Source organism: Somniosus microcephalus, chromosome 28 (assembly GCF_052327205.1).
Source record: "Somniosus microcephalus isolate GS21.2 chromosome 28, FLI_Smic_1.0, whole genome shotgun sequence".
Taxonomy (NCBI): Eukaryota; Metazoa; Chordata; class Chondrichthyes; order Squaliformes; family Somniosidae; genus Somniosus; species Somniosus microcephalus.
Genome location: NC_141014.1, coordinates 24,380,114 through 24,394,098, shown reverse-complemented (window position 1 = coordinate 24,394,098; position 13,985 = coordinate 24,380,114). Strand labels below are relative to the sequence as shown.

General features: G+C 44.1%; 1 protein-coding gene across 2 annotated transcripts in view; it reads right to left on the bottom strand.

Annotated features, from left to right (window-relative positions):
* Positions 1–13,985, bottom strand: part of LOC147099447 (SUMO-conjugating enzyme UBC9) — a 42,699-nt gene that overhangs the window by 7,290 nt on the left and 21,424 nt on the right. For both annotated transcript variants that reach the window (XM_085969617.1, XM_085969618.1), the window contains 4 exons: positions 10,998–11,081; positions 3,134–3,206; positions 1,065–1,174; positions 901–980 (listed from right to left, as the gene is read on the bottom strand). In XM_085969617.1, the coding sequence (XP_085825743.1) occupies positions 901–980; positions 1,065–1,174; positions 3,134–3,206; positions 10,998–11,081 (347 nt within the window). The remainder of the gene's footprint in view (positions 1–900; positions 981–1,064; positions 1,175–3,133; positions 3,207–10,997; positions 11,082–13,985) is intronic.

The following is a 13,985-nucleotide window of genomic DNA, read 5'->3' as shown; positions in this document are numbered from 1 at the left end:
ATCTGTAGATACTCCCAGCCAATGTTCCATTTAATTTTTTTATTCTGTGCAGCCCTTTTAAGAGGCTGCGCGGTCCATTCAAAATGCCGATATTTTCCTATTTAAAAGCCAGTCAGCCGGCTGCGTGGGTTGAGAGGGTTGTCCTATGAGGAGATTGAGCCTATACTCAGAAGATTAGAAGAATGAGAGGTGATCTCATTGAAACATACAAGATTCTGAGGGGGATTGACAGGGTAGATGCTGAGAGGTTGTTTCCCCCTGGCTGGAGTGTCTAGAACTAGGGGGCAGTCTCAGGATAAGGGGTCGGCCATTTAAGACTGAGATGAGGAGGAATTTATTCACGCAGAGGATTGTGAATCTTTGGAATTCTCTACCCCAGAGGGCTGTAGATGCCGAGTCTTTGAGTATATTCAAGGCGGAGATATAGATTTTGGGACTCCAGGGATATGGGGATAGTGCAGGAAAGTTGAGGTCGATGATCAGCCATGATCTTACTGAATGGCGGAGCAGGCTCGAGGGGCCACATGGCTTACTCCTGCTCCTATTTCTTATGTTCTTAGAGTGCCACGCAGCTTAAAAGGGAATGTTGCTCCCAGTCCCAGGAAAATGATTATAATGATCACCCAGCATCTGAAACTTTAACCTGTAACATCCAATCCCAGTAGGACACGATAGTATGGCTTCAGTGATATCAGACCATTTGTGGTTAAGCAATCCATTTCATAGCTAACAGGATAAACATGGGATAGAAAAGAAAAAAAATATAATGTGTCGCAGTGGTTCCATTAACTTTTTCTAGAGGGATTATTCTTGGGTTAACTGGTCACTGGATGGGAAGTATAACTGGAGCACTGGGCTTACTAAAGCCATGCATTGGTGTCATGAACATGTCCTACATACCAGTAGATTGTGTATGCTTCTGCTTGTGCTGGGTCTTGAATGTTTGGCTCATTAAGAAGTTCTTGAATTCCTAGTAATATCTATTTTGAAAAATAGATCAGGGGTCAGTTAACAATTTGAGCAGCTTCACAAACACTTCAAAAAAAGTGAAAATGATTTCTGACCTGCTTGATAGTGATGGCTGGCCTCCAATCCTTATCCTCCTCTAGAATGGATAGACACACCGTGCCAGAGGGATACACATTCGGGTGGAATATTGGAGGCTCAAATTTACCTGTTGGGTAGTCAAAAAAGGGGAAATGCAATCTTGAATCATGCAGATAGAATTAAAGGATACATACAAGATCGCCCAGGGACAGCTAGAAAGAATAAATTTCCTTTTTGCATTATATTCCTTCTGTTCCAGTTACAACTGAAATAGAAGATAAACATACAATATTTGCAAATATTGTATTTATGCTACACCAAGTTCCTTCTAGCACATACCTCGTTCTCAACCACCCCTCCCTATTCTGCTTCCTCTATTGACAGCCAGTTTGATCATCTTGCTGAAGCATCAATGTTTATTGGTTTTTTTTTTTAAAAGAATAAAAGTTAGGCTTTACAACAGCCATAATAAACTCAGACCTGGACAGGTACCACATGAAGTCTCAAACCAAATTTTTCAGGACATGAACATTTTTTGTGGTACAGGAAACTTTGGTTTATCCGGAGGTTATATGTCCGGAATACTCGATCTAACGGCAAAAATCAGGAGCCGTTTTTTTAGTTCTCGTTGCTTTCCCCCCCCCCCACACAGTCAGGCACTGCAAGGTCTGTAGCTATAGCAACAGCTTCAGCTGGAGATACTTGCAGCTGCAGCAGACTGTTTTGAAGCTGTTGCAACAGGGTTTGTTGATTCACACGGAGCTTTTCAGTTCCGTATCTCTCAACATTAACGCTGGTATGTCCGGCACTTTTGATGGTACGGCACCAGCTCGGTCCAGTCAGTGCCGGATATCAGAAAGTTTCCTGTATTAATGGTGTGGGTCGTGAGTGCGTGCACAGGTCCATTCAATATGGTGACATACTAAAATATTTCATCAGCAGAAAGCCAGGTCAGTTAACATTCTTGAATGTAGGTCCTGTTCCCACCACTTAAAACCTCCACGTTTAAAACAGACAGTCGCTTACATCAGCCACAAAGGGATAACCATTATCCATTTGAATCAACACCAATTTCAAGGTTTCTGCTTCTAGCGTCTTATTTGCTGTTCATTTCGGCCAGAAACAGCCGCGCTTACTTGCGGTCTGTTCAAATTAAGAGGCTATTCCACAAATATCGCATAATTGCCATCAGCAAAATGCTTTCCACTAATAGCAATGTCTAGGCTTCGTAGATGCATTAATTCAAATAACATTTAGACAGCAGTCGAGGCTGCTGTTGGGTTTGGCTCAGAGAAAATGCTTTATATTGCGTCTGCTACACTTGACCGAGGAGGGCATCCAGTACTTCAGCTCCCGACACCCAGATTTAAATCCAACCCAGCTCTGGCTTGACTTTTCTTTTTCATTCTCTGCATCTTGCTTGCTTCCTGTGGTTTAATCTTTTAATATCCTCATTTTCCGTTCCCTCTTTAGTGTTGCCTTTTTCAAACCGGTTTTTCTAGTTACTATTCTGCTGCTCCCTAACCATTTACAAAAGCAGATGGCAGCTTTTTCAGCCATTTGAAAATCAAGAGAACAAGCAGGCGAGTAGTGTTGGGTAGCAATGATGCATTTAAGGACCTTGGAGAGGAAGGAGGGGGAGAAATGCGGAGTTGTGATTTAAACTGATCTGAATTGCAAATGCCAACTTCTGATTTCCCAAAAACCTGAAGGTGTGTGTTTTTTTTTTTTTAAACTTTGCATGTGAATCATTAAGGAATACTTATACATTTACACACACTGAACACATTAAAACTGAATTGACATTCACAAATAATCAAGTACTGCCCCCCAACAAATTTTAACCTGCTCTGAAAGGGTCAAAATGAATGCTGAAAAACTCCCCAGTAAAAAACTCAAAAAGTTCTAATCATAGAAAATCCAAGATGAACTGGGGCAAGAAAGAAAAAAAAAAAATGAACAGACTATACCAGTCACCAAGCCTCTCATTTACCCCAGCTCTGGAGCAGCGAGAGGCCAGGAGCAGGTCAATCATCTGGCTTTCCTCTTGGCCCAAGACAAGACAAAAATGCCTGACCGCACTTACACTTTGGTGGCGATGAGGGGTAGTCATCCTTAAACAGCATTCGAAGTTTATACTGCCCACCTTCCCACGGCGTCTGGAAGAGAAGGAGGTCTTGTTACCAGGCGACCAAATACACCAGTCAAGGTTACTAACCAATACTGCTTCAGCGGGCAGAGTAAACCAATCAGTTCACAGTCGTTAAGTTATTTGACAGAGTCAAGCCAAAAAATCCCAATCCAAACCAATTCTCAATGTATTAACAATAACCGAGAACAATGCACGAATTATTATTTTCTGTAAACAATTCAGTCGCATGGGAGTTCTCATTCTAAAATACTACTTAAAGTTACAGGAGCCTTCTTTTTTTGCCCCTCTAGAATGTTAATACACAATCACATTAGGTTAATGGGCAAACTGATCATTCCAACCAATCCAAATAGAAAAACACATTCCAATCATGTACATTGACAAAGATGGTATTAAACAAAAATAATTTGGAGTTGAAGGCTTCCGCCTCACAAAATCTCACTCCTCAGCTGTGCCACACTGACCACAATTTGCTTTCTCCTGCTTATCAAACCACCCACGCTGCATTTTATCAACAGGACAAGGCAGTTGAACCTACAAAAAGCAGCAATATTTCCTCGCACTTAGCAGGAAAAGGCAGTCAAAATAATCATCTGCTTCTTCTACCCTTCCCCCTCCAATTTCCTCTCTTCTGCAGGCACTGACTATTGGAACAGTTTCACAGACATGGCAACTCGCAACTGCTCCCAAGTGGCCATTCATCAAGACTGAACCTAAACAAGTGGCAGAAAGTTGTGCAACTGTGAAGGGCATCACAGCTGAGCAGTCAGCACCCGACGTCCCATTTCGAGTAAGGGCTGCTTGGACAGCAATCAGAAGCAGAAAGCCCAGCAAGTCATCTCTTCCACTGCACCCCCAGTTCCAAATCCAATGACCATGCCCCTAATGCTGCCCCAGGTGTGTTTCCACTGGCAGCTGCCTTCTGGCAGTTTATCCTTCCTTTATGGCAGAAGCCTGGCATAAGTATTAGCGAGCCATACAGCCACAAAGTCATCACAGCAGAGCTAAAGTTTGTCCTCGTCTCTGCACATTTCTTGCAGGTTAAAAGAACAGGAATAGTAACGGTAGCATAGTGGTTATGTTACTGGACTAGTAACCCAGAGGCCTGCACTAATGATCCGGAGACATGAGTTCAAATCCTACCACAGGATCTGGAATAAAACGCTAGGATCAGTAATGGTGACCATAAAACCAGCATAAAAATACATCTGACTCACTGATGCCCGACTAAAGGAAGGAAATCTACAGTCCTTACCCGGTCTGGCCTATATGTGCCCCCAGGCCCACAGCAATGTGGTTGACTCTTAACTTCCCTCTGAAATGGCCTAGCAAGCCATGCAGTTGTATTCAAGAAGGTGGCTCACCACCACCTTCGAGGGCAATAAATGCTGGCCTTGTCGGTGATGTCCACATCTCATGAATGATTAAAATAAAATAGGACCCAGGCAATTCCTCTCGCTCTTCAAACACACCCCTCGCTCCAAACAACACATTGTCCTAGGGCACTAAAACCAATTATAAACTTTATTTTAAAAAAGTGAATTTCCCTCATAGCTTTTGGTCCCACTTTCCTGGGTCTCTGTGCATCACCATTAGGATGTAGACTTTTCCTGGCACCTGTGGGAGGGAAGGAGAAAAGAGCACCTAACCCCCACTGAGCAGTATTGGGAAGGACTGGGAATTCAGCACGATGAGGTCAGGTGTGACCTACATTATCATGTTGACGCCACACAGCTGAAATTGTTAAGTATAGATCATACCATGCTCTTGCATTTTTGTCTATAGATCTAATCTGAATGGATGTTACCTTAGGGTTTTCCCCAAGGTGGTGTTGGTTGGGCCTTCTTGCGGTTTGCTCGTGGCTTGCTAGTCCACTTCACAGGGCAGTTAAAAGGCAACCACGCTCGAGAGAGACTAGGGTTTCCTTCCTTAAAGGGGCATTATCATAGAAATTTACGACACAGTAGGAGGCCATTCGGCCCATCGAGTCTGTGCCGACCGAAAAAGAGCTATCCCGCCTAATCCCACTTTCCAGCTCTTGGTCCTTAGCCCTGTAGGTTACGGCACTTCAAGTGCATAGCTAAGTACTTTTTAAATGTGAGGAGGGTTCCTGCCTCTACCACCCTTCCAGGCAGTGAGTTCCAGACCCCCGCCACCCTCTGGGTGAAAAAACACTTCTCAACTGCCCTCTACTCCCTCTACCAATTACTTTAAATCTGTGCCCCCTAGTTATTGACCTCTCTGCTAAGGGAAATAGGTCCTTCCTATCCACTCCATCTAGATCCCTCATAATTTTATACACCTCAATTAAGTCTCCCCTCAGCCTCCTGTGTTCCGAAGAAAACAACCCCAACCTATCCAATCTTTCCTCATAGCTAAAATTCCCCAGTCCTGGCAACATCCTCGTAAATCTCCTCTGTACCCTCTCCAGTGCAGTCAAATCTTTCCTGTAATGTGGTGAACCAGTTGGGTTTTTACAAGAATCCGACAGCTTCATGGTCACTTTACTGATACTGGCATTTTATTTTCAAGAGTTATTTATCAGAGCAGTGGGGAGTCTTTCAGAAAGGAAAGAGAGTACAATGCCAACATGTTCCCATAAAGATCAAGGGTAGGACCAACAAGCCCAGGGAACCCTAGATGTCAAGGGATATATAAGAATGGATTAGGGAAAAAAGGGAGGCTTTTGGCAGATAAAGGACTAAAAACAGTGGAAGCCCTAGTAGAGTACAGAAAGTGCAGCGGGGTATTAAAAAAATTAGGAGAGCGAAGAGGGGGCATGAAAAAACACTGGCAGGCAAAATAAAGGAAAATCCCAAGGTGTTTTATAAGTATATTAAGGGCAAGAGGATAACCAGGGAAAGAGTAGGGTCCATTAGGGACCAAAGTGGCAATGTGTGTAGAGCCGGAAGATGTAGGTGAGGTTTTAAATGAATATTTTGCATCTGTGTTCACTATGGAGAAGGACGATGTAGGCATAGAAATCAGGCAGGGGGATTGTGATAAACTTGAACAAATTAGTTTTGAGGGAAGGAGGAGGTACTAGCGGTTTTAGCAGGCTTAAAAGTGGATAAATCCCCAGGCCCAGACAAGATGTATCCCAGGCTGCTGTGTGAGGCAAGGGAGGAGATTGCAGGGGCGCTGATAAATTTTCAGAACCTCTCTGGCCACAGGGGAGGTGCCAGAGGACTGGAGGACAGTTAATGTAGTACCATTATTCAAGAAGGGTAGTAGGGATAAACCAGGGAATTACAGGCCAGTGAGCCCAACATCAGTGGTAGGGAAATTATTGGGAAAAATTCTGAGGGACAGAATTAGTCTCCACTTGGCAAGGCAAGGATTAATCAAGGTGTGGTGTGGATGAGGATAGTGCAGTTGATGTAGTCTACATGGACTTCAGCAAGGCTTTTGACAAAGTCCCGTATGGGAGACTGGTCAAGAAGGTAACAGCCCATGGGATCCAGGGCAATTTGGCACATTGGATCCAAAATTGGCTTAGTGGAAGGAGGCAGAGGGCAATGGTCGAAGGTTGTTTGTGTGACTGGAAGCCTGTGTCCAGTGGTGTACCGCAGGGATCGGTGCTGGATCCTTTGCTGTTTGTAGTGTATTAATGATTTAGATATGAATGTAGGAGGTATGATCAGTAAGTTTGCAGATGACACGAAAATTGGTGGAGTGGTAAATAGCGAGAGGGGAAGCCTCAGGCTACAAGACAGGTTGGTCAGATGGGCAGAACAGTGGCAAATGGAATTTAACCCTGAAAAGTGTGAGGTGACACATTTTGGGAGGACTAACAAGGCAAGGGAATACACAATGAATGGTAGGACCCTAGGAAGGAGAGAGGATCAGAGGGACCTTTGTGTGCATGTACATAGATACCTGAAGGCAGCAGGACAGGTAGATAAAGTGGTTAAAAAGGCATATGGGATACTATGCCTCAGCTAATGAAGGCAAGAGCAGGGAGGTTATGATGGAGCTGTACAAAATACTAGTTAGGCCAAAGCTGGAATACTGTGTGCAGTTCTGGTCACCACACTATAGGAAGGATGTGATTGCATTGGAGAGGGTGCAGAGGAGATTCACCAGGATGTTACCTGGGCTGGAGTGCTTCAGCTATGAAGAGAGACTGGACAGGCTGGGGTTGTTTTTCTTCGAGCAGAGAAGGCTGAGGGGGGACCTGATTGAGGTGTACAAAATTATGAGGGGCATAGATAGGGTAGATAGAAAGGAACTTTTCCCCCTTAGTAGAGGGGTCAATAACCAGGGGGTATAATTTCAAGATAAGGGGCAGGAGGTTTAGAGGAAAAACTTTTTCACCCAGAGGGTGGTTGGAATCTGGAACTCACTGCCTGAAAGGGTGGTAGAGGCAGGAACCCTCACAACATTCAAGAAGCATTTAGATGAGCACTTGAAACGCCATAGCATACAAGGCTACGGACCAAGTGCTGGAAAATGGGATTACAATAGACAGGGCTTGATGGCCGGCGCGGACATGGGCCGAAGGGCCTCTTTCTGTGCTGTACAACTCTGACTATTAAAACTGCCATCGTGGGATTTGAACTCTCACACTGGATTATTACTCCAGACCTCTGGATTACTAGTCCAGTAACATACCAGTACACTGCCCTGATGCCTGCACTGCTGTAAAATATACAGCTAAAATTGAGTGGAGAGCAGTTTCATTGAGCTAGATGTCACAACTAACTGCAGAACCCCACCATCGATTTTCACTGAAGCAAAGCTCATCTTTATTCCTTTTTGTTACTGGGGCTATACAGCAGTACTCTATGTTGGAACAACATTCAGGCTACTAATAACGGTGACAAAATACAAAAAAAACTTGATTAATTTAATTACACATTTAATTTATACACTGGGAAGACTTCAATTCAATTTTAATTTGTCATATATGCAGCAGACGTGTGTACGGCACAATGAAATGTTGATTTTTACGAGTCCTCCCAACATTGCAATAAATATGGCATAACAATGATAAAAATAATAGAAATACAGTAATAACTAATAATAAATTATTCGCTCGTGAGTCTTATGGCCTGGGGGTAGAAGCTGTTTCGAAACCTGCTGGTACGAGACCGTATGCTTCGGTATCTCTTACTGGATGGGAGCAGGGCGAAGAGGTTGTGGCTGGGGTGGCTCGCGTCTTTGATGATTCTCAGGGCCTTCCCCCGGCACCTCTCGGGGTAGATATCCTGCACAGCGGGTAGTTTAATTCCTATAGTATGTTGTGCAGCTTTCACCACCATCTGTAGAGCCTTGCGGTCTGTGGCGGTGCAGTTGCCATACCAGGTAGTGATGCAGCCGGACAGGATACTCTCGATGGTGCACCGGTAGAAGTTGGAGAGACTTAAGCCACAAACTCAGTTCCCTCGCCACCGATTCCAAACCCCCACACACCACTGTCTCAAGCTGAACCAGACTGTTCACAATCTCTGCACCCTATGTGACCCCGAGCTGACCTGCCAACTCCATATCCTCTCCATCTCAAAGACCGCCGACTTCCACTGTTCATCGCCACTGCCTCAGCCCATCTGCTGCGGAAATCCTCACCCATGCTTTTGTTAGCTCCAGATAAATATTCCAAAGCTCTCCTGGCCAGCTTCTCATCTTCCACCCTCCAGACCACGAGCTCATCCAAAACTCTGTTGCCCGTATTCTAACTCGCACCAAGACCTACTCACCCATCACCCCCGTGGTCGCCAACTTGCATTGCCTTCCGATCCACCAAACCCTCAAATTTAAAATTCCCCTCCACGTGTATAAATCCCACCATGGCATCGCTTCCCTCCATCTCCAACTAACTCCCTCCACCAACTCTGCATTCATCCAACTCTGGCCTCTTATTCATCCCTCGTTCCATGTGCCCCACCATTGGCGGCGTTGCCTTCAGCTGTCTTGGCCCCAAGCTCTGGAATTCCCTCCCACCCCCCTCTCCTCCTTAAATCCCACCTCTAACCAAGCCGTCAAGTCACCCCATCTAATATCTCCTCCTTTGGATCAATGTCAATTTTTCATCTGTTTACGCCCCATGAAGCACCTTGGGTCAGCTTCCTACATTAAAAGCCCCATATAAATGCAAGTTGTTAAGATGCCTTACAAATAAATTAAGTGCCAGCAAGAAAGCTGCAGTGTAATTTTCAGTCAGAATCACTTAAAACTAAAGCATGCCTGGAACATACAACTTAACCCACCGTTACCACAGAAACACTCGTGTTGGGGCTCCAGCTAGACAGCATTTTCAGACTCTTAAACACATTGAAATAATCACTGGCAAAGAGGTGCTTAGCTCAGCGTGATTTTAGTCCTCAGCTCCTGCAGTTTGACAGTGTGGGAGGAAGTCTCAAGGTGGCCACCCACTCCTTGCCATCAAAACTATAGTGCATCTTATTGGGGGGAAAAAAGCACTTAGTAACTGGGATCAGTGTTCAAAAGAGATATGACAAAATTACTGGGGAAGGGGGAATAAAAAGACCAAAAAGGGTTCAGAGCTGAAACTACTGGGGTAACCTGTTAAACTGCAAACAAATGCCAGCTGCCCTAAATATGGTAACTCAAAATGCAAAGGATTCAGATCAAATGACACAAATTTAAAGGTAACTGGCAAAAAGAACCAGAGACAAGATGAGGAGATTTATTTATTTATAACAGCGAGTTATGATCATCTGGAATACATTGCCTGAAAGGGTGGTGGAAGTAGGTTCAACAGTAACTTTCAAAAGGGAATTGGATAAATACGTGGAGGGGGAAAATTTGCAGGGCTATGGGGAAAGGGCTGGAGCGTTGGACTAATTGGATAGCTCTTCCAAAGAGCCGGCACAGGCACGATGGGCTGAATGGACTCCTTCTGTCCTGTATTATTTGATGAATGCAATCCTAGTAGTTTTTTAAATGACCAGTGCATCCTTGACATTAAGCTTTAAAAGCATGAAGATTTCCCTTTCCACTGAATGCAACGACAAAGGAAACTAGTTTAGATCTAGCCAAGCTCAACTCAACAAGCGATAGACACAACAGACTCTGAACTGCACTAGGCTAATGACCAATGTTCCCTGTAAGCGGCGCTTTGTTTTGCGCGGCCTGTTTCTTTTAATGCGCGGTCCCTTTAAATTTCTGCGCACGCCCGGTATTTACACTAAAAGCTGGCGAGCGGCCTGCGCGGGACTTTTCAGAATACTGCGCAGCCACCTTAGCAGGAACATTGCTAATGACTACCTCAAAAGGACTTCTATTTAACGTAGCACCTCATCACATCTCCAAAGCATCACAAAGCACTTCATAAATGGACAAGTTACTTTGACGTGCAATGGCCTATGTAGACAAATGCAGCAGCCATTTTCTGCATAGCAAGATCCCACAAACACCACGACGATGAATGGCCAAATTAACTTTTTTGCTGGGGTTACTTGAGCGAGCAATGTTGGTCAGGACATTGAGAAAACGCCCTGAAATATCAGCATCTATCTGAACTCCCAGAACATCTCATCTGAAGGAGGGCACCTCCTCCGCAATGCACCAGAGATGGTTCCATTTTTTTCCCCACCCTATTGGGCACACTACAAGACTGCAGAAGCACTAATATTTTAAATAAAATGTATATGGTAAGATAATCAATAATTTTGCTTGGGCTTGTAAATGAGATTTAAGGCAGTGACAGAGGTTTTAAATAAATGTTTTTAAAGTTCTTTCCTCGTCACAAGTGTCTTCTGTTCCAAGCAACTAACCTTCCCATAAAAGAGGACTGCAGGAAGGGTCTCATAAATCAGGTGCGCATTATACTTACCCCCTTTTTGCCTGGAATAGCACATTCCCAGTTCATTAAGTTTAGAGTACCATCTGGGTTCTTTGTGGGTACTGCAACAAAGCCCTGCCAGTAAAACAGAACAAAGTTAGAGCTGATAGATTATACTTCGTAGAAGTCATACCTTCAGACGTGTGGGCATCCAGACAGGATTATACCTTTAGAACTTCTGACGAAAGGTCATCGACCTGAAATGTCAACTCTGTTTCTCTCTCCACAGATACTGCCTGACCTGCTGAGCGTTTCCAGCATTTTCTGTTTTTATTTCAGATTTTCCACATCCGCAGTATTTTGCTTCTGTGTTGTTGTAGGAGTATAACTTTATAGGAAGTCACTGAAAAGCAAGATTATGGGGTGCAAAGTACAATGGATTTGACATTTAAGAGAATTGATTTACTGTGATATTTAACCACTTGGAGAGGGACTTTCATTACATTCCAAGAAACCAGTCAGGAAGTTTGTTGGCTGCTCCCATTTATAAAAACAGGCACACAAGCTACAAGTGAAAGGCAGACAATCTGGAAACAGTGGGCCGGATTTTCCAAATCGGAGGCTTCCTGCGTGCGGATGGATGCCAACGATCTGGAAAAAAAAAAAAAAAAAAAAAATCTACGAACTTACCTGCTGACTCCGTAGGCCCCGACACTTTCGATCCTGGGCCTCTCCTGGTGCGCGCGCACACAGAGGCCCAGGCGGTTCGCAAGCGTCCCTGGGATCACGTGGGCCATGGGGAACCCATCGAAGGAGGGAATCCCCCTTCACACTTTTGACAGGTCTCTCCGCTTAGACCTGTCAAAAGTATATGAATGGGGATCACAAAAAAAGATTAAATTAAAAAAAAATTTAAATCACATTTAAAATAAAGTTAAAATTACATTAAATTAAATATTTTAAACAAACTTAATTTTTTGAATAAGTTTTTTTATGGGGCTAAAAATAAGCTTATAATTTAAAAATACTTGAGTAAAAAAAGTAAAAATATTTTTTTCAATCTCTTATGCTGGTAAAAGCAGGCCTTACGCCTGTCTTTACCAGGCGTAAGATTTGACGTTTTTTAGCGGGCGGAGATTCTGCGGATAGCGGAACTCTCCACCCGCAGAGGCCCTTTTCCCAGGCAGGCAGAGGATCGGTCAAGAGGATTCTTGACAGATCGGAAGTGCCGGTTTTCAGCGCATGCCTGAAACCGGCACTTGCGAGGCCCCTTCGGGTGCACACACACCTCGTACCCACCCGTCCGGGGGGGGGGGGGGGGGGGTCGGAAAATATGGGCCAAAGTATCCTGTTCCAGGCACTTTTCCTTTCATGCAGATCCATTTCCTACGGTCAAGGTGCAAACAGCAGCACCAATATAAGAAAACTTGTTGACAGCACATGACACATGGGTCTGCGGGGCCAGATTTCTTCTATCTTTCACCCCTCTGCCCAACAGCAGGAATTGTGCAGTATTCCACTGGTTAGAGATATATTTAAAAATCGGAAGTTTAATACGGAGTTTAAAGAAAGACTTGCATTTATATAGTGCCTTTCACAAACTCAGGACGTCCCAAAGCGCTTTACAGCTAGTGAAGTACATTTGAACTGTAGTCACTGTTGTAATGTAGGAAACGCGGCAGCCAATTTGCGCACAGCAAGATCCCACAAACAGCAATGCGATAATGGCCAGATAACCTGTTTTAGTGATGTTGAGTGAGGGATAAATATTGGCCAGGACATCAGAGAGAACACCCTTGCTGCTCTGCAAAATAGTGCCATGGGATCTTTTATGTTCATCTGAGGGGAGACGGGGCCTCAGTTTAACATCTCATCCAAAAGGCGGCACCTCCAACAATGCAGCACTGCACTGGAGTGTCAGCCTAGAGTTTTGCGCTCAAGTGTCTGGAGTGGGACTTGAACCCACAACCTTCTGACTGGCATAGTTGGTTAACAGAGTGCTCGCGAGTTGCCTACATAATAGTGAATGCACTTCAAGATGTATTCCATTGGTTGTAAAGCACTTTTGGCTGTGCTAACCACATGAAAGATGCTATTGTATAAATGCAGCATCCTTCTTTCTTTGATCCATTTCATTTCAAGGACTTGGATTCCAAGCCTGTCGGCTGGCTGCAAGGTTCTTATGTGGAATGCCTTTCAACAGTCTGAGCCTAACCCCCAAGTGTGCATGAACCCACAGCACAAGACATCCCCTCCACCCTTTGTCTTTCATTACACTAAATATTCAATTCTTCAAAAAAAGGTCAACCAACAGAATGCAAAATAATTTCAATTTAACTCAAAACATGTGCCTTCTGAGGCTCTGAAAAAGCTCAGTTTTTTTTTCCCTTTCTTGTACAATATAAAAGATAAAGCTCAAAATAGCTTATCCCTAGATTAATCTGTATTTTTAGCTGCAAAGGACAAGCAAGGAGGTGATTACTTTGATCCTTGTACCGGCAGCACAGCCATTTTCCCAACATAGAAATTAATCTAACACAAACACAAACAATACTACCAATTAAATAAAAACAAGGGGCATTTTGAGAGAGAGAAAAGGAGGAAAGAACTCGTCACACTGCCCTCATCCCCTGGCTGGAGAGTCTAGAACTAGGGGTCACATTCTCAGGTAAGGGGGCGACCATTTAAGACTGAGATGAAGAGGAATTTCTTCACTCAGCATCCAGAGAATTTCAAAGATTTACAACCCTGAGTTGTTGAGTATATCCAAGGCTGAGATTGATAGATTTTTGGATACTAAGGGAATCAAGGAATATGGGGTTCGGGCAGGAAAGTGGAGTTGCGGTCGAAGATCAACCATAATCTTCCTGAACAGCAGAGCAGGCTCGAGGGGCTGTATGGCCTACTCCTGCTCCTAATTCTTATGTTATGTTCTTATCCCGTAACAAACTTCCTCACTTAGCTGAAATAGCAATCTTCTTTGTTTACTGTATCAATGCTGCCAATCATCAGACAAGCTTTTATGAAGCAATGGCCTCC